We start from the raw sequence: 26,939 nt of genomic DNA on the forward strand, positions 1-26,939 counted from the left end.
CTGTGCAGCAGTGCCTTGATGTAAAACTTCAAAATTAGTAGAGCTTCATGCTGCGTTCTGCCAGGGGTGATGGATTTTCTGGTTGTATCTCAAGTTGCATACAAGCACAAAGAAGCACAAAGGAGGTGGTTTTCCTTGTCAGGAAGACAAGGACCTCTTCAGTTCATGTCAGTCATCAACCCTGCACTGCAGAAGCAACAATCTCAGCCTTCTGCTGCCCATCCTCTAGCACATGTACATTATGTCCAGCTTCTGTCCAGCCACTTCAGTGAGTGCTGTAGCCTCTATTGTTACTGCTGAGCCCAACACGAGCTCCCCATGTGGCCACTGAAGGGCAAACAACTTCTTGACAAATGGCCCTTGCTCCAAAGGTCCAGTTTTAGTTGCTGCTGGAGTTGCTGGCACTGCTGAGTCACATCCTCAGTGCAAACACCAGGCCTATACCCAATACTCACAGCCAGACTCCACAGCTAAACACACAGGGAGACAAAAAAATGGAATCTCTGGTCTTGTGTTGTGTGAGAAGTTTGTCCATTTTTCTGTGTCTTTGGTGGCGGGTTTTGGGTTGTCTTTAGCCTAAATTACAAGCAAGAGGAAAAGATGTCCCTTTTTCTGAAAGCATTTTTATGTCCAAAACAATGAGGGAGGAATAAACCAGGCAGTAATAGAAAATGGGCTAAACAAACCAAAATAAATTATGATAGTAAAGTTGTGGCTCTGAATAAAAAGAAGCTGCATTGTGTCTCAGTCATGCATGGTAAAAAAATAAATCTCTATTGTGTTACTTCCAATCAATCCTTTAGGGAAAAGATGTGAAAAATTTTAGTTTACAAGCAGTGGTTTTACACAGATGAGAATTTTGATAAGTAGTCACTCTTAAGAGTTCTGAAAGCTTTTAACATTAAAGCTGCTTTTGAGTGACTGTAATAAACTGTAAAAGTGGCACAGAAAGGTGAAAATGGAATGGAAGTTTAACCTGGTTCACACAAATTATTTCACAGCCATTACAATGTCTGAGTCATTAAAAACAAGTGCACTTTAATTTCCTTCTATGTTTATTTAACCAATACTTTAGGTTTGGTTTAGATCAGATAAAAGCAGTTTTAAACGATATAACTGATACAAAAATACTTTTAAACCATAACTTTTATTTACAATTAGGCACAACTTTCCTTATATTCAGTCAACAACAAGTGGTGTCACTGCTGCAAAACAAACTCATCCCGCAGGACATTCCCTATCATAACAAACGGCAATTGGGATGCATTTTGTTCTAATTTTTTGTCCCATTTAGAGGTAAAAAAAAATGTTTGAGTGATTCTTTCAGTTTTTAGTGCAAAAGTCTGTTGCTTTCTGCAGAACACCAGCCAGTGGTTCTGACTGTGCCTGCTCAGGGATGAAAATCTCCCTCATCATCGTAGTCGTCCCACTGAGCTGCTTCTCTGGCGCGCAGGGCGAGTGCCACGGCCTTGGACACACCACTGCTGCTGGGCTGGGCTGGCTCCCAACCTGTCACCACAGAGGCAACGTTAACTGTGCTGACATGGTGTAACCACCACCCCCATCAGAAAGCCCCGTGCTATTTCAGGGTCTCATCTGCCAAAGTATTTGGAATGAAGTGACGTGATTGTGTAAACCGGGAATAGTTCAAAACTACCACCAAGATCCCGTAGCTTTTTTTATTCTGGACATGATGATGTCCTAGGGACTCTACTCATTATTAACCCCTTCTGAGATCACACCAAGATGTGAAGTCTATCTCTAAAGTGATTTAATGTTCTTGTCTGTGGGTGCTCCTGTAATAGAAAATGGCTCATTTACCCAAGGAAATTCCACTCTCTGGTATACAGTCTTCAGAAGTCACCATCAGCACCAGAACAAGCTACCAATAAACACATCCTATAAAAAATGTTCACCTCAGAAACCCAGTCTTTTTGTTTTCTCTTTATACAAGGTGCTAAAAGCTGTGCCCCTGACATCCAGCTGTTACATGCTGTGTCTGTACAGCAAACATTCTTAGTGAGCTGAACTTCCAAGAGCTTCCTGTGTTTCATCTTTGTTGCTTACCTAAAGGGAGGTCAGTGCCACTCGAGATCCCAGAAGAATAGGGATCCTGAAAACAAAATTCACAAGCAGGTTTAGGTCATGATTTCCCTTGTGTGCCTGTTATCTTCTGTTTAAAAAGATACCAGTCACCTGTAACAAAGCCACACTCTCCAGGTCTTAAGCAGGTTTGTGATTAGGAGTGTTCCAACAGCTGTTCTGATTAGACTTTTATACCTGCTCAAATTAAGGTTATTTCCATGCACACAGGATGGCCTCTTTGCTCCACATACACCTGTATCACACCCCAGATTCTGTATAAGGAGATCCAGCAGGTTTCCCTCTTTAGACCATCTCACCTCTGGGTAGGATGTGTTTTGGTTCCCGTCAAATGCCTCTCCTGGGTAGCCTGGCACTTGCTGGGCAGGTTGCCTGGGTGGTTGGTATGGAGAGGAGCTTCTCTGAAAGACAGAGTTTTTGGCATTAGCAGTCTGTATTCTGGCTTCCAGTCACGATTGTATGGTCAGCAGTGCTCACACCCTTGCTTTAGGGAGTTGGCCTTTCTACTAGATCCACACTGAGATTATTCTGGCATCTCCTTTTGAAATCTGACCTTAACAACTACAAGAATATCCACATTTCATAGGCTACCAAGCCCTCCTCTCAGGAGTCCCACTTGTGACACTGGACACGGCCACTGGTTGGTTGAAAATCCCCAGCACACAGAAAATGCCCATTCAATTTCAGTTCCCCTCTTTACAGCCAATATTTACTTACATTGTCACACACGTATTTATATTTAACAATAGATCAATATCAACTGTTATCCATATTTATTTATTTTACTTATATTATCACTTTAATGATGGCTGGTCATACAGGGGGATTTGTTTTTTGGGAGGAAAGAGGGGAACCTACCAAAAACTTTTTCTCTACCAGTATGTAGGTCAAGGAGTTTTTACTCAACACAAAACAGTAGACAGCACCTACATGTGCACATTTTTACATTAATTTGGTTGCTCAGTGGACAGGACTGCCTTAAAAAATAAATTTTAAGTTTAAATCAGATGCCTATCGATGTTGTATGGGATTTAAAATGGGGTTAAATCAAAGCACTCAGCTTTACCTCAGTTGAAAAAACCACAAACTATAAAACCCTAAGGAAAACCACAGTCAGGGAAGGAAGGCAGCCTCATTCTCAGCCTAGGCAAGGTTCAAGTGTGGTTGATCAACAGTGCACGCTTTAAGAATGTTTTCTTAGAGTTTCATAGTTGTAAATTATGTCTGGTGAGGGTAAGGACTTTTCTATATCCTTCCCAGGTTAAATTCTGGCCTGGAAAAAATAGTTGGGGAACTTTCAGAGTATCCTTTTGCTGTCTGGAGTTAACTAGTAATCAGTCAGTTTGCATGAAATTTTAAATACAGACATATCTCTACAGGGCAGCCTCTTTGCAGGGCTGGAGGAGCCCCAGGGAATCAAACCAAGCATGTAAATTAAACAGCAGTACCTGAACAGGCAGACTGACCTGCTGGCCTTGTCCTCTCAGTGCAGATGGGTTTCGCTTTGCCCTCTCCAGTGCCCGTAGTTTTTTAAGTAAAAACATCTTATCTTTTCCTGCCTGTGGTCGAGACATATTAGATCATTAGCTGGAATGGACTAATCATTCCTGAGAGGCTCAAGGCCTGTAAGTAACCACTGATCAGAATAACTCCTTTTATCCTAAAATAATCCGTCTACAGAGGGAGCCGCAGCAGCACATCTGGAAGATACAATTCTTTTGCAACAACTCTGTTTGTGAGTTGAATTTCTCTGCAGCTCCCATGAGGAAGGTCTCCCACCCTCCCTTACATGTTACAGCTCCACAAAGCTGGATGAGACAGTCAACAAAGAAGCCAAATTATAAAAAAAGATATAGGTGAAGGTCAAACTTACATTACTAATTTGCTTACGTAAGAATTTGGTCATGGTCTTTCTTCCTTGTATTATTTGCCAGTAAAGATAAGTAATAATTCTAAACAAAACAAAAAAGTCCAACATAAGAGCTTTTCCTCGTAGTCATTGTCTAAACAGAAAATTATCCTGATACTTTAATACATTAAAAGACATACCTGCACCCATCTCTACACATACACGCACACATAGATATATAAAATAGATGTGTACAATTACACAAGGAATGGCAAACACATGAAATTGCTTAAAACATTCTCTTGAAAAAGACCCAAAGATCTAAGGACTTGTATTAAATATGAGAGGTAAAATTAAATAAGTCAGCAATACAAGGTGCATTTCATGTAACAAACAGCAAACTAATGCTCTTATCCAACCACCACACCCTCCCAGCCCAAACAGGGAAAGGAAAAAAATAAAAGGAAGCCCAAAAACAGGAGGCCCAAATAAGAGAGGCCCAAAACTCCCCTAACTCCACACAGGGTTAGCTTGAAGCTGATATGTAAAGAGCTTTGGTATTCTAACATAATAGGAACAGGTTTTATAACTTCTTTATGTACTTCAAATACATGAATTTCCAATATATTAACTATTTCTGATGCTTTAAAATGCACTTTACAAGTATTTTTTTTTATGAAGAAGGGCTATGTCATTGCCAGGTTTTTCCATTTCAGGCCCTTTGCCGGTGCTTTTCATTAGCAGGTACTTACAGTACAATGCCAGAGAGGATGAAGAAGAAAAGTTCACTTGTAATTAAGTTGTGGTAGATCCACACAACCCATTTTGAGGCAGTGTAATTGTCCAGAGTGTGTATCCACTCAGACACTGCAGCATACATAGAAGACAAGCCTCTGAAAGGACCACATCCTTCTGAAGGTTTTAACCTGAAAGTGTGAAAAAACCAGCTACTTAAAGCTTCACATATTAACCAGTGTTTTAGTCAGTACTGTGATTTTTGTACATCAAGATGCTCATCAGTTTGCTCTAGCCCTCTGCTCTCTTTGGGCTCTCAGGGTGCTTCCATGATCTGTGGTTCATTTTTAACTTGGATGCCTCTCCAGCCACGAAATGCCCACCCCAGACGATGCAGTTGCTGCAGTGGATCAGTACCAAGCCCTGTAAACACAATCTTGACCTCAATGTAACATGTCAATCACAGTAGCTCAAGCTATAGCAAATTGGAAAAAATGGATTTTTTTAAAGGTTCACCACAGAGAACCATCATTTCACCTTGCCTTCAGGGGCATGAGTCACTGCAGATTTTCAGCATCAACAGAATGAGCTAAGGCAGCCCATTGCAAGAATTAGCATTTTCAGGTAGACTGAAATAAGAAAGTGTTCTTTGCTTTGAAACTGAACTATTCCAGACAGTCTGGAATTCCCCCTTGCCATCTGGAAATATGTGCTCTGACAGATTTCATCCCACCTAGTTTCACGTGTAGTCACCTGTCTTACTAAATATTGAAATCACATTGCTGTCAATTGTCAAGAAAAAGGCTGCTCCTCCTTACTGTGGCCAGAGCAACATGCACAAAACCAAAGCAGTTTTAAAACACTGGTAACACTGAGATGCATTATTACAGAGGTCAGCACTGCAAAAAGAGCTTCTGAAGTTCATAAATAAGTCAGAAGTTGACCTCAACTGACTTTTTTCAGGTGTTTCTCAGCTGCAGACCCAGCATGGCCTATAACATACATAAATCCAGGAGCTAGGACTCAGTCACAGAAACTTTCAAGAGCAGGAGTTTGATGCTACATTTAAATAGGAACCCAAAACTTCAATGCAACTTTGTTTCTCGTCCCACTTTCTTACGGGACAAGCTACTCAGCTACATTCTCCCAAGCTCATTGAGCATCTCTTGTTTTCAGAATACAGAACATCTCCTGAACATCTGAAACCTTCCATCAGCAGTTAATGTAGCTTTTCCTATGGAGAAATGCAGGTTCCTCTGCCTGGTATCAGGTCACACAGCATAATTTAGTAGGCTTGGGCACCGGTGATCTTCCATACCTCCAGACAGTGACTCCAACGACAGACAGGACTCCAAGGAAGGAAGGGCAAAACAGCAAGAACAGGAAGGATGTTGTCATTTGAGCAGTTCTCCAGACTTTGCGAGGGGGTTGGCAATTCCTCATCAGGCTGACCTTAAAAGAGATGAAGGTACTCTTGGAATGGTGTTACCTGCCACTTCAACTCAGCTTAAGTCAATCCCACTGAAATTTCTGGAACAGCATCTATCAAAAGTTTCCAATAACTTCTTTTATATGAATTTGATCGACAGTCTGTAGTTTCAGAAAACTTCAAAAATATAGTCTTTAAACAGCAAGAGGCAAAATGAGGTTCTGATGGGTCCTTCAGGACTCTGTTGGGTAGAATTTGCTTTTGCAGCATATGCAAACCCTTGGTTCTGAGAAGTCTGAATCCATCTTTCTACCTACAGCTTTGTTCTTCTACATTCAGTGCTACAAACTGCTTAATGATCCAACAAACAACTTACCACCTAGTCATAATACTGAGATAACTCTGAAAGGAAGACGTTTCCACCATGATCTTTAGCTGAATCACCCTGCTTACCCGTAGTTAACTTGGCAGAGGGGCATTGCTGGGGTGTAAGTGGGAGGCCAGAGTCACAGGCTGTGTCTTTACTGACACATGCACTTGTCCGCTCTTAATTCCTCAGCCTTTAATTTTACTACTATATCCTCTCCCCTCTCCAACTGGGCTCTTAACTCCTCCTATAACCCTTCCACACCTTTTTCCCCTCTCAGATTTAACAGATTTGTAATTCAAGGGTGTGCATCTAACTAGTCTTCCTTTAAAGCAAATCCCACCCTCCAAACCCCAATCAACCAAACTGCTCCCCTAAATGCAAAACTCCCACAGCCTCAACCAAAAGCAGCACTTTAACACAATAAATTCTGCCCAGATTTCAAGCTGTGCAAGTTTATTATTAATACATATGAAGTTTGTTACCTTTTTCACATAAAATACTATAGAAAATGCAATCATCTGGATACCAGGCAGCAGAGGTGAGAACAGGATACCGATCCTACAAGAAGGGATTTAGAGAGAAAACATTTTCACTATTCACCACACAACTCTCCATGCACTGAGAGCAAAAAAATATCACAGTAACTTCATATACAGAGAGTGCTGGATTATTTGGAAATGGGATTATGTTAACCTTGATCCTGTAACAGTAAGTCCACCTTGGAAAACATGCAACTTCAAACATGCATATCTATGCACAGATTGGCAGAACTCTCTTATAATTGGAGTAACATACTCATTCTTAGAAATCAGGCATTTTTTCCAGGGTTTAATACTGAGACTATTTCAACATGAACATCATTGCAGTGGGGAAGTAAACAAAATTCAAGGATATTCCTGCAGGAACCTATCGGGTTTCTCCCAGACCAGGTGGCCACTGGATAAACTACTGACTGATGTTATTACCCACAGAATTATAAATAAAACCGGCAAGTTGCAATCCTTACCAAAGGTACTTAATAGGTCACTTCTCAGAAAATTATCCCCCATGATGGGAAGCACCCAGAAATGTCAGACTAAGAATGTTCCATGGCATTTTTAAGTGCAAATGAAGTTCTGTCTGTAAATGTAACACTTACCAGGTCAAGGTCTGTGCATAGATCAAATCTAAAACATTTCGTCCGATATCGAATTCTGGCTGCCCCAGGCTCACACAGATCGTAGTTCCAATAATTCTGGGAGGGGAAAACCAAAAGCTACAGCACAATAGCATTTGCTAAGGGATAAAGCCCTCTGTAGAAATCTCTGCAAAAGACCTCCTGAATACAAGCATCAGTGACAAATTATTTAGGGGCTGCATTAACGTCATGCAAAGCAGCCACAGCTCGTTCATTAGACAACACATAAAAAATGAATCAAAATTTGGCAAAAGCAAATTCCCATAATACACAGCAGGGTTGAAATAAGACCTAGGATATTTTTCATGCAACTAAAAAAGACAACAAACAAGGGTTTGTTACTGTATCAGTAAACATTTCTACTAACGTAACTATTTGTTATTTACTTTAAGCACAAGTGTGTTTGTGCTTAAGCAGCTGAAATGTCAAGTTGCCTCGGTACAAAACCCTAACAGCTTTTCAGGTCCTGAGTCCTGGGAATTTCCAGCCTCAATCAGAAAACAAGTCTTGTAGCCTGATACTCTTGACAGACACGTGAAGTATATCCTATTTCAGACTTACTGAGGTTGCAAATAGCTGAGACATACACAGGTAAGCAAGTGCTAAGAAGATTCCTACCGAGGGCAAATAATCCCTTTCCATCACCTCATTTTTCCTGAGGTGGGAAGTTTCAGTTTCTGCTTGTTGTAGCAAGAACAATAACAATTTTGGTAACTATTCCATCTTGCCTTGAATACACACCTTGTTACCACCTTATCAACTGCATTATCAACAGCGTTTCAGGGCTGGGTTTTCAGATTACTCTGAACACATACAATTAAATACAAGCAATTGTACTTTTAACCTTTCTCAGCTCTAAGTCAGGTGCTTTTGGCCAGCTTAGGGGAGGCCATTTATCAGAGCTGACACTGCAGTTTTGGTTCTGTGACCTTTTGCTGGGAGGTGGCTTCCTATCTGAACACAAGGACAGGAAGATTAAAGCACACTGGCAAGAGCTGTGGAGGAGAAGTCTTCAAAGGCTTCTCAACACTTAACTTTTTGTTAAATTAGTACAAAATAAAGTCTTATCTTGTAAACCAGTCCTGTTCACACCATGGGTAAAGAGCAAACAATGGATCTCCTACGTAAATATGATCGGGAACCTGCATGCTCTGTAGAGCTGGCAAGCACTTAAACACTCTACTGCCTAAGCCCTGAGTAATGTTTGGCAATAGGAAGGTTCACACAGCAGATGTCAGAAGTAAATTACTTTTTCCTTCCATGCTGAGACCTGAGAGTACCATGTGGCTTCCTCCCCTCACGTGTTTCCATCTCCAAAGGGAAAAAGGACACACTGGGAGAGCAGAATGCTACACACACTGACCTCCTACTAAGGAGGAGCTGTGATATATATACAAGGCATCTACACAGAGACTGCCCAGCAGAGACAATCAAGGAAGCTTCAGTGGTGCCACACCCACGCTTCAGTGGACTTTTCTCCCACTGGAGAAAAACAGAGCATGTCTTTGGGTAATGAATAAAAACAGGATTGGAAAAGCTGTACTTACTCACCTTCGTAAAAACTCTCCAAAGAAAGAGCCAAGCAAACAAAATATGAAGTCAACTAGGACAAGACGATAGATGTCCTGGCCAACTAGAGTTTCCCAGCACTTTAAGAAGCAGAAGAAAGAAAGAAAAAAAAAAACAACAAACATACCTAGAGTCAAAAATCATATAATTCTAAAGTTGTTCCCAAATGCTGAAACTTGATCAAAGGTCTGAAATCTTGATCAAATATATGCTAACAGCCTGACTAATCATAGTTGACTTCTCACTGAACAATGCTGCCAACCAGCTGAGACCTGAGCTGAGTCATTCATTTTTTCCTACAGTCCATCCCTCCAGACTTGGTAATAAAAAATATAGGGGTGGCAAACTCAGCTTTTCAAGACACCACATGTACTTTGCTGAAGCAAATATCTTATCAAGGTGGTTCCTAAACTGGCACTGTAAGTGAAAGATTTGTATTTTTGGAACTTTACCTGTGACTCTGAGGCAGACACAACGTTAAGCCAGTAGTAGCACAGTATTCCAACAATTGAGATTTTCAGGATGATATTTCTATAAAGAAAAAGTAACAGTAACTGCACCAACAGCTGGTCCACAAGCTCACTGGAGGGAATGATGACAGGATGACCGCTGGTTACACTTTATAACCTGCCAGGACCAACAGGAGCTCTCCTGGGAGCTCAGGTGTGCCATTGTTCTATTGTCCTGGCAGGAGGGGAGCTGGGCATGACAACCTTGGCACAAGGCTCTGCTAAACAGGCTGGGGTGTGGGCTCCCCAGGGAAGGAAGGTCTGAGGGACCTGCAGTGTTAATTCCAGGCATCTGATTTTAAGTGAGATGACCTCAGTCCTCTCTTCTCTTCCCTTCCCTTCCTGGCAAGGGACCAACAGTCCAGGGGCCATCTAGGGATGGTACAAACAAAACTAAGCCCAGTGTCACAGTGCACCTGAGAGGGAAGCCATTCCCCATCCTCATGCAGAGATGTAGCACTCCAGAAGGCTCATGGAAGACAAACAAATCATGAAGAGATGAGTGCACAGAAGCCTTTGGAGAAGATGAATTCTCTTCCATAGCTCCCTACTGCCCACCACACCATCCAGACACAGCTTTGTATCAGAGTCAGACAACTTCAGGCAAAAAGCACTCAGAGGTGGTAGCAACAAATACCTGGCAATAGTGACATATATCTGCTGTCCTGGAGTCTGAAACCTCTCCATGTGCCCAAGCCAGGAGTAGAAGAATGGGGTGAATGTGTTGAGGAGAGTTGTAACCAGAGGTAGCACCAACATGGCAGCTTGGCTCTCGAGGTCATTTTGATGCCCTTTCATAAACAGCTTAGAGAGGAAAAAAAAAAACCCACAATCAAACAACCCCATCTTAGAGCCTTAACCAAAATACTGCCTCAAGGTGTGTCCACAGGGAAGGCACCTGGCACACCTGCCTGTATGTTCTCAGGTTAGAGACTATGATGTTTGATGGGCCCATGACCAGCAGCACAGTGACCTTCTCCCCTTCTCCCACGTTATGTGGCCCCGAGGGTGGGAGCCCCAGCTCAAATGCAGCTCCAAGGAAAGAAGAGGCAGGTCTTGCTGAGGCTTCTTCTTGCTATTTTTTCCCAGGTCACCAGCTGCACTGTCCCTAAGCTGATCATGGGCCCAGGCAAGCAGCTGCTGGAGAGAGGGGGAAGATTTGCTCAGACCCCTCAGGTCCCATGCCCTTGCCACAGTCTCCAGTGGTGCAAGGCCTTTGTAAACCAGCGTTTTAGGCCCAGCAGAATTTGTGTCTGCACTGGCAGGAACAACAGCTCTGCTTCCCTGTGGTCCTTTGCAGTGAACAGCACTGAGCTTGTGCTCAGTGTAAGACACACATGTGGAAAAATGCGAAATCTATCCTTACCTCGAGGTTATTGATGGAGAGGAAATAAACACCAGCACAAGCAGCTACTGCTGTTCCCAGGGAAGCAAACCAGCAAAGAAGATGAACACCCATACGAGCAATCCTCTGTGTCACAGAGAAATTCACAACTTCTCTGTTTACTTCAGTGAGGTGTTCCTGCAAGGAAACAATTCCCAATAAAGAATTTCTTAGTCAACAGCATAAGGCAACACTTGTTCCAAGTAACTCCTTGAGAAACTGAATGAAAAAGATTATTTCTCTAGATGGGCAGAGTAATATCCTAGAAACATTTACTGGACTGTGTTCCTATCCTGAAAGTTGTGTTTCACAGATTAACACTACCAGCCTGCCTTTTGTCTACAAAATGGTTAAATTGCAGGAAGGAAAAAAACCCAGCAGAAATGTTCTGTTTGGCAAATATTTAATAGTCACAGAGATTCATTCAGAAGCATACAAATATTTATATGTAGCTTAAAGAGAAAAGGAAAACAAGCAGCTAAGACAACTCCAGGAGCTTAAACCAAATGAAACTTAGCAGGAAGACTTAATTCTCTTAGGCACAGGACTAGCAGGTTTGTGTCACTCTGCCAGAGATTTCTAATGACTCATGCAGGTTAGCTTTGTACCTCCTGTGTTTTGTACCTTTATTTGTGTGCTGAGATTCTTTTGTTTCAGCTTCACAGCTTTCTCATTAGTTATATTGAAGTCCCAAGTGCAGAGCAGTCTGCTGGCATTCACAGAGTACACCTGAGGGTTAACAAAGTTCCTGCTGAAGGAGTTTGCCATGCTGCAATGAAAATTGAATTTGTGAGACGCATCATGGGAAATACATCGCAAGTCTGTACAGCGAGGCAGATAAGGGAGATAAAGGAGAGGTGTCAGTTTTTCCATCCTGTCTCAAGGCTACTGGACCTGTATAAGAGTATGTCACAAAAGACAATGTGGAAAACAAACTTAAATGTAAGAAAAAAATTTTCACATTTCCTTCTCCCAGTAGTTGCTGACAATCTTTACCTCTGGAAGGCCATCATCAATAAGGGACTACATTAGGAGCAACAGCTTACAAAGGGTTACTTTGTCTTCAAGTGGGATTCTCTGCATGTCCTTTACTAATTTGCAGTTATTTTTAATTTCTCTAATAAAGGTTTGATTTCTGGAGACTGTCTTTTGAGCAGAAATTTCTGCTTTATACCTGGAAATAAGGACTTGCAGAAACACACTCAGGTAATTATTACTACTAACTGCTGACAAGGTCAGGGTTTTTGTTGTTTAGGTTTTTTCCTCTTAATACAAGAGAAATAAGAATTCACAGTTAGTTTACCTGAACAACAAGATAAGAAAACAGATGACAAAATGTATTCCAACAGTGAAAATATAGGCCAGCTGCATGTTGTAAGATGGACCATTCTTTATTTTACTGATTGTAGCATTGGTGTAAAAGCCATAGTAGAGTACTGTTTGTTGAAAATAACCCTGGAAAGACAAGGACATCATTCAGAATGTTTGCTATCACTTCTGTGTGGTGGAAAGTATCATCATCTGAAGCCAAATCAGCAGAAGTGGGAGCTGTCCCATTCTCTACTGTGAAATCACAGGTGTGACTGAATTTACATTTACATAAAATTTCAATACTTACAGCTCCAGTGAGCAGCTCCAGACCCGTGAATGAAAGGTTATTTGGTTCTGGTGCCAGAAACTGAGGAATTGTGATGAAGCTGAAGTTTATGAGGAATGAGAAGATGTTGAAATTTAGCAGCCACTTCAAGAAAATAAAATAAGAAAGAACACTTGTTCCAAACTCAGCACCAATGATCTTCAGAGCCTTGTGCCACACCCACAGCAGGTCAAAATATTCTGAAATGGTGTTTCCAAATCGCCGAAATGACTGAAGTGCAAAAGAGGAGAGAGGTGAACCTCAGCAAGCAAACGGGATGCAATTTCACATAATAAAGCCTCACATTTTTTTACAGTTTCATTTTGATGTTACCAACAGATCTGCCCCACTCCACACACCATAAGATGCTCAGCTGGTGCTCCTAAGCCCTACCATAACACACTAACGATCACTGCAGCAATTAACTGGTTCTTTGGTCAGTACCATGGAGCAAGACATCAGATTCCTCTGGAGACAGGGATAACATTGCAGCTGCAGTGGTTTGCTCTGCTGTGACTGCCAGAAGTTTCTGACACTTACCACTGCTGTGTCCTGCAGACACTGTGTGCAGCAGGAAGGTTGAGTACCACGGCGCCTTGACTTTTCTGTTATTTCTTTAAGAACTTTATTTCTGTGGAAGAGCAGGGCAGGGGGTGACAAGCATTATAGTGTGAGTTGTAATTGAAACAGGAAGCCAAAGATACTGCAAAAGAAGTTTCGCACAAGTGCACATGAACAGAATTAACAAAACACGGGGATGTTCTTGCCGGTTCTTTTTATATCAGCTGATGCCATGGCTCTTGTCCCAGCTATGACAGCATGTTTGAACCCCTCCACTAACTCACACTGGGAACAAAATTTAAATATGTTCTGTGAGGAGACAAAAAGGATAGTTGAGACTATGAAGTCTCTTCTCCATTTTCAAAGGCCAACATCCAAGTTTTTCTTTGAGAAGAGATCTGAAGTCATCATTCATAACCAAATTTCAAGATCTCGATATTCTGTTTTATATTACCATAGAGATTCTTCTCATCTCCATCTTTAAATCATTTCCCCTGTGAGATGTTAACTTTTAAAAAGTGCATTAAAAAGTTCTTAGTCATAAAGTGACAAAACAAATCTGAGCAGATGGCAAATCCCCATACTTGAGACCTAGATGTTGCTAGAAGTATAATGTTGGTAAAACTAAATGGATAAACTTCTATTTTTACCTGATCTCTCTCTTTTGTTTCATGGTCCCTGGCATCTTCTGGATTGCCTTAATCCTTTCACTGGTGGACATATTTGCAAGGTTCCCAATTAAATCTTTCTCTGCATCAAAACCACGAAAAAACCAAAATTTTGGGATACTAATACAGTAATTTTTATACACAACCTGAAATTAATATAACAGCATCCCCCATTTTCATTGCTACCAAGGTGTTGCAAGTTCTGAGACTTAATAATTTTGTCCAGACTATCTTCAGCTCCATCAGTACTCTAATACAGATGGAAGCCAGTAGTACAGTAATGTTCACACAAAGAGCTGCAACACAAAGGAAAATAAAATTCTGACAAACTTCAAGATTCTGGTCTATTGCTTCATCACTGTCTGGTAGTTACACTTCTGTGATGCTACATATTGACTTGAAAGCTAAACTATTGTTTTATTTATTCCATAATTTTAGTTGATGTTAGTGCCCAGACAGCACTGCCTATGCAAGAGACAGAACTGCATTACTTGATAACAAGGCTGTTTTCCCATAGCTGAAATTTGATCCTAATTCCAAACCCAGTGGCTGAAAACAATCAATTAGCTGGTCAAACAAATTCTAATAAAGAGCTACAATTCCCACTCACACTGCACTGTGCTTCATTTGTCGTGGGATCTGAGCGTGTTAGGAGAGCATAAAATATTAATCACTGGTGATAATATGAAACCAAGTTGTCCCCATAACCACAGAAAGACTGTGCAGGCAATTCTGGTGATAAACTAAGAACAGTATTGACCACACCATCCTTGTACAAGATGCTGTCAAAGACTGAATCACTCCTCTGAACTCCTACCTTCACTGCCCACTGGATCAGCTTCAAACACGCTGGAGGAAGCCAGGAAGGCCTCATCAGGTGGTCTCCTGTTGCGTCTCCGAATAAAGCTATCTAAAGAACATGAATTCTTTAGTAAGCCCAGGTAGTCCTGACAAATTGACTTAAGAAACTCAAATTTCACTTTCACAGAAACAAGTTAGAAGGTGACCCTTCAAACTCACTACCTACATGCAAACACATGCTCCCCCCAGTCACTTCTGTCCTGGTCATGCAGATACGTGTGGGAAAAGAGAAATGTATACACTGATTATTGAAGACTTCCTTCCTAGAGACAGGGCCCTTCTTTAAAAATCTTTCAACTGACTTCAGGGGGATTGTTTTACAATCACAATCAGGTTAAATATGTTGTGTGTACCAGACTCCCATTTCCCTGGGACCAAAATGCAGCTGCTCTCTCCACCTTCTTTCATCCAATTATTCAAACACAAGTGGCTGTATTCTTTAAAAGCATCTGCCTTCCAGCTCTGATGCAGATGAGTGTAGCTACAGCTTTCCTTTCCCAGTAAGCTACTGGCCAATGTTACGTGCCAATTTTGAGTTCAAGTCTGGTGTGGAAAGACCCAACCGACTGATGCATCTGTTAGTTAATGCACATGGCACAGGCTCCTTCATACTTAATTTAAACCTAATAATTCTTTAATACTACTGTCAATTCCACTTGGAGACAACTTCCTTTGTAGCAACTAAACAGGATCAGAAAAAGAAAAACATCTGTGCCTCTCCTGTGGAGGTACTTCTGGAACTTTCAGCACCCAGACATTTATCCTCTAGTTGGTTTGAAATGGCCCCTCTCCTTCCTATCAGGAATTAAAAGCCATGCATGCTAGTAAATCTCCTATTTCCATGGGCATGCATGGAGTAAGACATTTCCAGTTACCAATTCCTTTTTTAATACAAATACAGGATTTTGCCAAATCAGATCTTAATTTAAAGACCATGTTCTTAAAGATGAAAAAGAGAGAAAAAAAACCCCCAAGAATCTCTTTAGTGGCCCTTGGAGAGAGGGTTCCTTCTGTCCACCTAGGTAAGAATTCCAGAAAAGAATTAATTATATTCCAGAAACAGCAGACAGGAACTGAACTGACTGTAATAGAAAAATTACATGATATGGGAGGAACAGTTCCTACCCAGACAATGAACAATAAACTGCTATGCTAGCCTAACACAGAAGGCCAATTGTACTTTTTACAACCCTCCTGTAGTTTAACGAATATAAACATCTAATTACTATTATAGAATTTATATGGACATAACATGGTGAAAAATTCACTACAGGCAGTCTCAAAGCACACCCTATCCTCCCCTTATTTCCTCCTACAAAGAGTCTCTTCTGATAACTGTGTAAATTTGTTGTATGTTGACCCACTTAAAGGAAGTTTGGGATAAAATGGGTAGGCATTATATCTTTCATTACTCAAGGAATAAAGTGAGTATTTTCAGAAGGATACTGAAAAATTCAGCTACGAGGAAAAATGTAGAGTAGTAAAAGAGAATTTACATTTTATGATTCCTTTTATTATATGAAGACACTCATACCTGAACCAGAAGGCTTTTAAATATTTACATTGTTTTATGGAGGGTGAGACTGACATGCAATACTGTGATGCACCACAATCCTTACCTTCCGATCCACTGGAAGTCCTGCGGGCATAGGGATAATCCAGCAGATGGAAGGTAGAAGCTGGGGTGTATGCCAGCTCTGGCTCAGGCTCAAAGGAAAGATTGTCTGTTGAAGGGAATCAGAATTACACAGAAACTTGTTTACTGCTGTGGATTATTCATGGACACAGAACAGCAGCCCTGTGATCACGTATAGCTCTACTGCAAACACAACAACCTGCTCCCTCAACAAAACTCCCTGATCTCGCTCCAGTGTCCGTTCTAGTACTCAATGATACAAAACAATATTTACTGATCCGGTAATACAACACAGTCCATGGATCTGTTAATATAACACCTGAACTGCTTTAAGAAGATTAAAAAAAAAAAGGCAAAAAATACCTAGAGAGTTGAGCTTTGCAGAGCTGCAGGACTCCCTCGGGACAGAGCAAGCTGTTGTTTGTTCCAGCGTTTCTGTAAGCTGGTCACGTGGAGAAATGACATACCTGTGAAAGTTCCATATGGATTTCTGCTTGGTGAATCCTCTCTGTACTCAGAGCCAGGTCTCATGGAGTCCATCGGTATGGCCACAGGGTAGTTCTGCTCTCTTCCACTGCGCTCTCCAAAGGAGCCATGAAGTGAAGAATCATAAGGGGTTTGGTGAGAGAATGGATGCTTTTGAGAACTCCTCCTGTGTAAGCAATCAAAAAGAAAACCCTGCCTGTCACAAAAACTCTCAGTAGATATCCTTAATATTTTGCTACCTATTATCATCAAATCTGAGTACTTTATAAACCAAACTCTGATACTGAGATGTATTTTGTAATTCTGATTTAGTGACCAACTGAATTAGAAAAGCTAAAACTTTTCTCCGCATGAAGTTAGCTTAGACTCTGTCTAAACAGGAATAACTGCTTGGAAAACAAGGACATCCTGGGTTATTGTGAAAATTACTGGAAGTAAAAAGTATCTATGATATTGTGCCATGAATACATTTTACTGGAATTCATCCAAATGTAAAAAGTAAAATGCCATTTCCCTTGAATGCTGCCTTCCTGGTAACAGCTTTAAAAATTTGTGTCTGAGAATAAAAGCTTACAGGAGGGATTAAAATAAATCCACAAATTAAAACTCTGGAGGAAAAGTTGCTCCTGCATATGAGTAATTTAATTTCTTATGGCACAGTCACACAGCAAAATTAAATAAACTCACCTTCTATCAATTTCCAATGTCTCTGAGAAGTAGTAGTCTGGATTTTCAAAGCCTTCATTGTAATGATAAGACATGACAAGTCCTTTGTTTGAAGGATGAAATCTTCCTTATTTTTGTCTCTACTGCTTCATCAGTGTGTTAATGGGAAGACTGATTACAGACCTGATTACAGAACAGATGCACGTACATAAAAAATGAAAAGGAAGGAACTACATTTTAGCAACTTAGAAGATTCTGCCATCCCACTAACAAATAACATGGAAGAAAATAAATCAGAAGTGGTTGTAACTTCATGCTATTTACCATCAGGAATCTGGGATCCACCAGAAATTGCAGGTAAAACGGGAACTAATATTTCTCTATAATAAGCTCTCAACAAAACTAAGGAGCTGGAGTGCCACCGATGTTTTCCCCAACACTGAAAATTAAGCCAGGTTTTAGGAGCATATCAAAACATTAGGAAGAAAAAATAAATTCTCTCTCCTCCTTAAACAGGGCAAGTCAAATACACAAATTTCTCAAAAAAATGACTAGATTTCTAAAACCAAAGAGGAAGAGAAGCCTGCCCTCCTCTTCACTAGCAGTGCATCCCTAAGCCTTAGTTGTCAAGAGGGGACCTGCTGGACCCTTGCTGTGTATGGAGTTGCCAATATTTAGACTTATTCTTAATGAGGGCTCTTCCAATGATTTGATGTCTTGATCCTGTAAATAAGTTGGGTTTGGATTTCTTACAGGGTCCTCCATTTTAGTCTTCCACAAACCAGACTTGGTCAGAGTTTAACAAATGGGAGCCCAGATAAGTCAGTGAGAAGGGAATGTCACATTAGAAAAACAGAATCCAAATTAAACAGGCAGTTGTTGCAATTAATCAAAAATCATACTCAGAATAAAAAATGAAGCAATTTTTAGCATTAGTTCTTCAAGGCACCATGCCAAGTTTCGTCAGGTGGCAGAGCTATTCCACAGCAGGGAAGGAAAAAAATAAACAAAAAAGGGCACATCTGGCAAAACCCATAAAACCCCTATTTTTATTTCGGCTCCATTCCTAGAAAAGCAGACCAGAATCTCATTTCACAGCACAGTCTCTACCAACTTTTCTGTTTGCAGTGGGGTTTATTTGTGTTTTTTACTAAAGCAAAGGAAGTATCACATGAAAAGTATCTTCAAAATGGATAATTTTACAGAGTCTAGTTTCCAAAGGCTTGTCAAAATCTTCTTGTTCTGCCAAAAGAAGCTCTTAAATTACTATTATGTCATTTACACGCCTAAAGACCTTGGAACAAAGTCTAAAATCCTGCAGTGGGACACAGTTGTAAAGCACTGCCCAGGTTCTGCATGCTGACTTGCAAGGAGATACACAATGAACACGAGTGATTGATTGAACTCAAAGTCCCACATTTTAATCAGAACACTGACTACACTTTGATTACAGCCTGATGAATCATGCTGTGGGGCCCACGGATTCAGCACACTCAGTAAAAGAAGCACACCAGGCGATGTGGATCCAGGGTGCATCACCCCTGCCTCCTGTAAACAATGGGGTGTGATTGCTGGCAACAAGAAACCATAAACACAGTATCTCCCAGGTGAAACTGCTGTCTTTTCAGGCAGCAACTCCACACCTACAGAGGCAGAGTGAGATTCTCACCAATGCAGAAAAGTCATCAGCAGAGCCCCCTCTCCTCATCTCCAAAGAAAACCAATGAACACCCAAGGAATCCGAGGCTCTTATGTAAAGGTCATGAAAAGTTTAAATCTCATGAGAGGTAGCTTTTCTTTGACAGGAACCACTTAGCTCTTGGTGATCTTTTGAGAACTTGCTTAGAATATATCTGAACTTTTATACAAACTCTTCAGGCATTTGTACATTCTGTCCTTATACTCCATTTTAATGCATGGAAATGATTCTCAAAAAAGATAACCATGGACTTCTGCAAAGCCTGCTTGGAAAACTAAACATCCCCTATAAGAGTGGTTTACATTTCAAACTGCAATGAAAAGCTAAAGAGGAAAAATTACTTTCTCAGGGGAAGAAAGTTCTGAGACAATTCCCTTTGAAGAGTGTGCAAAATTACATTTTTCTGGGTTTTTTTTTTAAACTTGTTTCCCAGGAACGCAACTCCCTTGGACTCAGACATCCAGAAAGCTTGGAAGCCTGCCAGCAAGGCAGTTGGAAAGCTGAGCACTGATCTGAACAGCTCATCAGCTTGCCTGGCATTCACTGAAGCAGCAGGGAGAACAGATATTTTGATGGAAGTGTATGGGATGTGTAGGCTCAGCAGTACCCAGAAGCAAGCTGGCAGAAAGCACTGACCATCCCCATCAACTCGATATAGCATCAACCACCCAGAAACAGAGCAGCCTGACTGGAAAATACATCCAGCACTTCTTTCTCTTACTTGAAAGACCTCTAGGCTTATCCATAAAGACTTACTGAGAAACTGAAAAAAGTCCAGGACAGACTTTCTAGGCTGGGAGGGCAGTGTGTGTGAACAGACACGCTCAGGGGGCACAGCTGGCACGACGAGGCTGCACAGGTAGGATGACAAGGGTGCACAAGTGGCACATCAGGCCACTCATTTCCTCCATGCCAAGTCCAAAGATCGTGAGAAACTCTTTTTATCCAATCTAATCCCTACACTGCAGGTTTGGTTTGGGGTTTGGTCAGTCATATTTCACTGCAAAGAGCCCAAAGAAGGTAATGCTCAAACTAAACCATCTCTTTCTTCTTTTTGAGCTATGATGGGATGCAGTAAACCACAGCTTCAGGAAAAAGCTATGACATATAGATTTAGTTTTCCTTTTAAAAAGTTAATTTCCAAATGGAAAAAAAAATAGATGGAGAACAGCAGTCATCTGGGAAAGACAGAAAGCAGGATCTTGACAAATCTTCTCTTTGCAGGGTGTTGTCCACTTGTGGATTACATTTCTTGATTTCAGCAAGCAACAAGACAAATCTTATGTTACTCCTCTTGAGTACAGGAGGGTTTAAGATCAGTGGGTTTAATAATCACTGATATGTAAATAAGTTTAGAGGTTAGGTGGAGAGTGGGTGCTTTCCCCTTAAATTATTCAACACACACTGTAATGATACAGAACAGGAAACTCCAAGCAGTGCACACTCAAGCTTCTGGATCATTTCCCAGAAAAATAACTGCCTTCACGTCACAGACCAACAGCCTGGATAAAATATTCCAGGTTAGTTTCATCCCTTCCTGGACAGGTAATTCTCTGCTGTAGACACTAACCCTCATTTAGAATGTAATCAAATAAACATGAATAAACATGACTGTCTTGCCAAAATAGCACTTTGTCCGGGCATCAAGTTTCAGGAAAGCCACTTAGACCTTCAAGTTCTTTACCTGTAATCCCTCAGTAAAAAGGATTACATAAAGCAAATCCTACTTACACACATCTTGAAGAGGAATAGGAACAGTAAATTCTAGAACTACAACAGAGGTAACTTAGTAACGTTGACTGAAGGGAATAGAACTCATGGAAGAACTTATTCAGAAAGCTGAATGTGATTTATTTCTGTAAAAATATTTCAGTTTGTAGGGTATAACTAGACAGACTGATTTCTGGAAGCCAAAAGTGAGTTTGAGAGACAAGCCAGAGCTTTACATGCTGCATCAGCAAATACATTCCAGTACTGACCACTGCTCTTCCACTATCTCAGTCCCAACAGTTTCAACACTGCTGCAACAAACCAGAGAAGCCTCTCAGAAGGCTATGAAGGGCCTGTGAATTGACCCTAATCAAACACTACACTCGGGAAAACCTCATTTTAATTGATATATTAGCAATGAAACCAGCATGAATCATACACGGAAATGAAAACCACTCACCTTTACTGCCTTTATTGCCAAAGTACCCAACCTGCACCTCCTACAGGCCTCCCACTGTGTTTTTATTAATGGCAGCACAGCCTATTACAGGAATCAATATCAACTCTGCTATTTTACACCTTGAATCAGTTTCAGAAATCTAAATTGTGCCTCTGCTACAAGAGCTCTTCCCAGTGATGACGTGCAGTCTTAGCAGCACTAAAAACTCATTTGCTTACCAATGCACAGGGAAAGGACAGATAATCAAACCGGGAAGGGAGTGACAGCATCCCCCTTGTAGTGGCAGTGCTGCTGTCTCTCCCATCACCTCATAGGAACTTGAGCTCAAATTAATGTGGTATAGTGCAGTGCTACCTACCAGAATTCAGATCCCACCCTCCCTGTCCCCCCAGCCCTTCTTGGTCAGGCTGTGGCACAGAGAGCAGCCAGGCAGGCAGGATAGAGTCTGTCTGACACAGGGAACATCCTACTGTTGGACTGTCTCTGCCCTCACCTGGCTGCTCCCAGTGCCTCCAGCTACTGCTCCAGCACCGTGAGCTCTGCTCCTTATTTGCTGTTTATCCATTGTTTTTGCACCTACTCACTCGTTTGCCTTATCCTTTCCATCTAACCTTCCTCTTGTAATTCCCCCCAATACAAGACTACGGTATTTTCATCCTGTTCACTTTGTTTGCAAGTTAAAGCCCTTCTATCGCCTGTGGTTGCTCAAATAAGGCTTTGGAGAAGGACTGCCAGCTCCTTCATGTTTGCAGTGGCTCAAGCAGGATTCTACATCTTCACCTGAGTTTAGACACCTTTATTATAAACATGCCCCTGAAACATTCAAAAAAATGTTACAATATGTAGTTAAATTCTAGTGTCCAATAAAGGTGTGGCACACACTTCAGGGTTTTTGCTCAAAGGCAGTGGCTGAAAGTTCAGATACCTCATTAATTCTGTGAAATTCATAGTACTCACCCTAATCTACCACACACATCCTTGCTTCTCCACCCAAAAGGCCCCAGGGGATCACAATCCTTATGGACTGAAGTACATATGACAGTGACTTAGCATGATCTAATCCTTTCCCAGAGATCCCTTTGAGAGCAATTCTCTCTTTGCTTGCTGCATGGTTGCTTTTATGCTCTTAACTCTGACCACAAGTTGCAAACTTAATTCACTGTGAAAATTATAAACTATATAACTACTAAAATTGGAAACAGGGAACTGAAGAGCAAGAACAGTATACCTGGCAGAGAGAGGTAAGATTAGCAAGAATAAGAAATAAAACCCTGCATTATTTCTTTAACACTTGAAAACAATTACCTAGCTCATAGTCTGACCATTACAGGGAAAAAGGACTAAAGCAAGAATCATTTTGTATGAGTGCAACTCAGTCTTGTGACTAAATTTCCAAACTGCAGAGTGTCACATTCTTTGCATGTAGCAGGACTAAATATTGCTTTGAAAAACAAGTTTTTTAAGTCTATTAACCAACATTACCAGCCACTAGTGCTTGAAGGAAATAACTGCTTACAAAAAAAAAAAAAAAAAAAAAAAAAAAAAAGGAAGCAGTTTCTGAGTACCTGATTGGAATAACTTTCTGCTTTCAGTGGAAGGGCAGTCCACCACAGCAGGTCTATCAGAGGCATGAGAGACTGCTTACCAGAACAGTTCTGATGTTTTGCCTTAAAAGAAAGCTCTTTTTATTGCACTTGCAATGGATACCTATCCAGTTTAAATGCAACCTTCAAATTATATTTTAATGAGCAGTATCAGTTACAGGAGTCTCATTCACAAGTTCAGTTGGAAAAGCAAATGAAGACTACACATATGATCATTTTATACAATAAACAGGGTTTAAAATATACACAATGATGTTGGACTAAAAAAGGGCATTGTTCTGTTTGTAATTTCTGGCTTAACTTCCTGCTAAGGATATTGTCATCTCATTACTATTTGCACAGGCAGCATTTAAGCAGATCTTGAGGGAAAACAAAAGGAATTCATAAAATTCTGACAAATAAACTAAGAGATTAGAAAATGGCTCGGGAGAGCCAGAAAAGAGAACCAGATTTGTCACAGGTTTCTCCTAATTCTTCAAAATCCTTACATGCAGTTTTCAAACTGTTGGACAAATAATTTCACATGATTTGAATCCTTTTTTTTCTCAGACAAAATGCAGCTTCATTAAAATGCAATGTAGCATGTTAGTATATTAAGGCTCTATTCCACAATGAACATATAGAACCTATGGACTATATAATTAGAGGCTTTTTCACAAACATGTGAACAGGGACACACTGTAAAATTCTAGTTCCTGTTATGTCTTCCCATACAGCCCTACAACACCAACTCAGCACTTTACCACTTTCATGGCAAGAGTAGAAGTCCTTCTGACAAGCTTACTTTGGAAGGGAAAAAGTAACCAACCAAACAAAACAAACCACCAAAAGAATTAAAAACAAACTAAAAAAAAAAAAAAAACAACCAACCAAACAAACAAAAAAAACCATCTGAAATTAATTGCTTTGGGTGGAGCACTGACACATCAGCCCGGTACAGGTGCCATGCCAACTACAGCCAGTGCTGTCCTTATCCTGTGCCAGGGCTGTGCCACATGGGCAGGGATTGACACACACCCATACTGAAACTATCACTCCTTGAACGTGGCTCTAGAGCTACTGACTGGCTGCTCCTGCCACACAGAGCGGGATCAGGCTGCTGTTGGTCCCTGGGTTGGCAGAGGGGACCATGGTGACAGTAGGTCAGTGGAAGCAGAGGTCAGCACAGCTCCCACGCAGTGCCACTGCTTGCAGGTTCACTTAACTAACAGAGGGACAGCAACCTAACAATAAAATCTTGGATGTGATGATTTGGATTTTAGATAAATATTCAGTCTTCTGCATAGAAACGTTTCAGTCTTTGTAGGTTAAATAATAAGTTTGTGTGTTTTGAGGAAGTGACAATGACTGACCATAAAGGACATGAATACTTAAACCTGAGATTTTTCCCACCTATTTAATACAGATTCCTGTTATCTATTCCAAACACGAAAAACTCACAACCTGCTCCTTGGAAAATACAGTGCCACATCCATACACCAGTTAGCACACACCAAAATGCAACCTACACCAAACAGAAAGCAGATGTCACACTCCAGGCTGGTGATCCCAGCCAGGCTGGTCAGACCGTGTGTGGCACACTGCTAAATCCATCAGGGAAGCGTGTGGCTGTTTATCCGCCATGGGACCAGCCCTTCCAGCCGAAGGCAGAGGAAGCTGGTATGTGACTAACGGGGCGATAAAGCCGGGAGGTGCCGAGCAGCAGGGCTGACACCACGGTCTGGGCACCGCGCCGTGCGGCCGCTCACCTCTGGGAGAGCAGAAGCCGAGTGCACCCCTGACACGCCCGCAGCTCAGTCCTTACGGTTCCATCACTCTGAACTAGCAGCGGCCGCCTGCTAAGCAGCAGCCACCTGTCGGGGTGCCGAGCGGCTCCTGCACCTCAGGTGAACGGAGAAACCGCCCTGCAGCCCCGCCGCGGAGCAGACCCAGCCCGGACCCAGCGCTCCATCTGCCGCCCTCCCGGCCCTTCCCAGCCGCTCCAGAACGGCAGAGCCCCGGAGCCGCCCGTCCCAGCTCTTACCTGCCCGCCGGGAGAGGCTGCCCGCGCCAGGTGCCCCGGGATCGGCGCCGCTCCCGCCCCGCCGGCGGCTCCTCCCGCCGCCCCGGTCCCGCCCCGGTGCCGGGGGAGCCACCGGGGTCCGCCGGCTTTGCTTCGCTTCGCTTCGCTTCCCTTCCCTTCTCCCCCTGAACGGGCCGTGCAGGGAACTGCAGCACCGGGAAAGGGGAGCTGAGGTCCGGCTCGCACAGCTCGCAGAGGGACAAGAAAAACAACCACGCGGAGCTCTTTGCTGTTCCCTGCCGTGGGACGCGTTGCTATGTTGCTGTATGAGTTCCGAGACGTTCAGTCTCTGCCCCCCATAAATTTAAACGTGCTTTCTTTGGGCTGAGGATCGCAATAACACCACAATAAAAGGACGGAGGAAAACGGTCTTCAGACACAGGCTGTGTGCTGTGTTACCTTTATCCCTGGATTAATCATTTATAGAGCAGAGATGAAGAACATATTTTTACTTGCACTAAAGGAAGGCTCCTCCAAGGGTGAAAAAATTAGTTCACACCAGTACAGAGAGTAATCAGCAGTTCCTGGATGGGGAATTTAATACCAGCCCTTCCTGTACTCTGTATGGGTCAGAAGGCACTTCTTTTTTAGTGAGACACAGACATACTGATTTTTCCTGTCTTTCTCTTTTCCCTCCTTCTTCCCCTTTCACACAGAGATGGGAAAAACCATGGACTGGACTAAGCTACAGTCGGCCACCAGGCAGGGTGCAACACAAAGAAGTCAAAGTGCTGGGGTGGTGCCTCTTGCAGGAATTTCTGTCCTAAAGCCACTCACAGGGATGTCTGCATCACCTTCCCTCACTCCACTGCAGTGGAATGGAGGTACCTTGGCACATCCACCATGCAACAGTCACTGCCAGGCTGTGTCCAGGGCCCCTCTCGAAGGCCAATGCTGTCCTCTGGAAAGAGAAGTATCTTCAAACTGGATGAGGGGCCAAACAGCCACCACTGGGATGGGCACAGACGGAGAGGGAAAGAGGATAAGGACAAGACTGGATCTGCTGTCCCAGACTTGTGGCCTGCCTGTTACCTTTCTCCTTTTTACCAACACTTCACAGAATTATAGACCCCCAGCTGCTTTTGTGTTGGTAGAGCCTGTTATGATGTTTTGGCATATTTTATCCTGTCAGAAAACCACATATCTTAAAACTTCTATTCCTAAGTAACTTCTCTGACCAGTAAGACTAGAAAACAAACAAATGAAAAATACCCCTGTCAACCTTTTGGATTAAAGCCAGTGAGGAACTGGCAATAAATCAATTTGGTCTGTGTTCAGAAACTGTGCCAGTGTAACAGCTGATGATCACTTTTACCAAATGGCTAGTGCCTTTCCAGTTCCTCAACTGCAAAAAACGTGTTTATTCTGTGTCTGACACATTCTGTAGACCTCAGTGAAGTGTTCTAATACTACTTTAAGATTACATTTTGCCCGAAGCAACATTCCTGGCATGACTGCAGAGGACCTGTCTGCAGATCTCCTGCACTGATCCAGAGCTGCCTCCCTGCTGCACAGGACACAGCCCAAAGCACCAGGGTAGTCGAACATGAGTTGCCCCCCAAAAATTCAAAACAATCACTCAGAACTTTCCTAAACATTTAGAAGCATTTTGGAGCTGTGGCATTAGGAAGAGGAACCACATGAAAGAAAAAGTGTCCTGGAAATGGTGTTACTAAATGTGTCAGATGGTTTCCCAGCATCCTGAGAAACAGTACATGGCATTGGCTTCCATGCTCAGCACAGGCTGAGAGCTGCTGCTTTTGCG

General features: G+C 42.0%; 1 protein-coding gene across 1 annotated transcript; it reads right to left on the reverse strand.

The window, feature by feature from the left end:
* Positions 1-1,032: 1,032 nt before the first annotated feature.
* Positions 1,033-25,276, reverse strand: TMC5 (transmembrane channel like 5). Its single transcript, XM_050317343.1, has 23 exons — positions 25,136-25,276; positions 17,661-17,822; positions 16,955-17,139; positions 16,471-16,575; positions 14,808-14,900; positions 13,973-14,072; positions 13,302-13,392; positions 12,744-12,992; positions 12,429-12,580; positions 11,750-11,894; positions 11,108-11,263; positions 10,379-10,545; positions 9,685-9,763; positions 9,215-9,312; positions 7,625-7,720; positions 6,969-7,044; positions 6,006-6,139; positions 4,705-4,878; positions 3,977-4,055; positions 3,570-3,662; positions 2,403-2,504; positions 2,068-2,113; positions 1,033-1,509 (listed from the first exon to the last, which is right to left on the reverse strand). Exons 2-23 carry the CDS (start codon positions 17,732-17,734, stop codon positions 1,391-1,393), a joined length of 2,613 nt encoding a protein of 870 aa, XP_050173300.1. The 5' UTR covers positions 17,735-17,822; positions 25,136-25,276; the 3' UTR covers positions 1,033-1,390.
* Positions 25,277-26,939: the final 1,663 nt, after the last annotated feature.

Source organism: Myiozetetes cayanensis, unplaced genomic scaffold, assembly GCF_022539395.1.
Source record: "Myiozetetes cayanensis isolate MyiCay16 unplaced genomic scaffold, myiCay2020 scf20-37, whole genome shotgun sequence".
Classification (NCBI taxonomy): domain Eukaryota; kingdom Metazoa; phylum Chordata; class Aves; order Passeriformes; family Tyrannidae; genus Myiozetetes; species Myiozetetes cayanensis.

Coding starts and splice junctions, on each gene's coding strand:
- TMC5 (XM_050317343.1), bottom strand. CDS start 17,734: ATGTCTTATCATTACAATGAAGGCTTTGAAAATCCAGACTACTACTTC. Junction 13,393..13,972: donor AAACAAAAGAGAGAGATCAG/GTAAAAATAGAA, acceptor GCTCTTCCACAG/AAATAAAGTTCTTAAAGAAA. Junction 12,581..12,743: donor TGGAGCTGCTCACTGGAGCT/GTAAGTATTGAA, acceptor TTGTCTTTCCAG/GGTTATTTTCAACAAACAGT.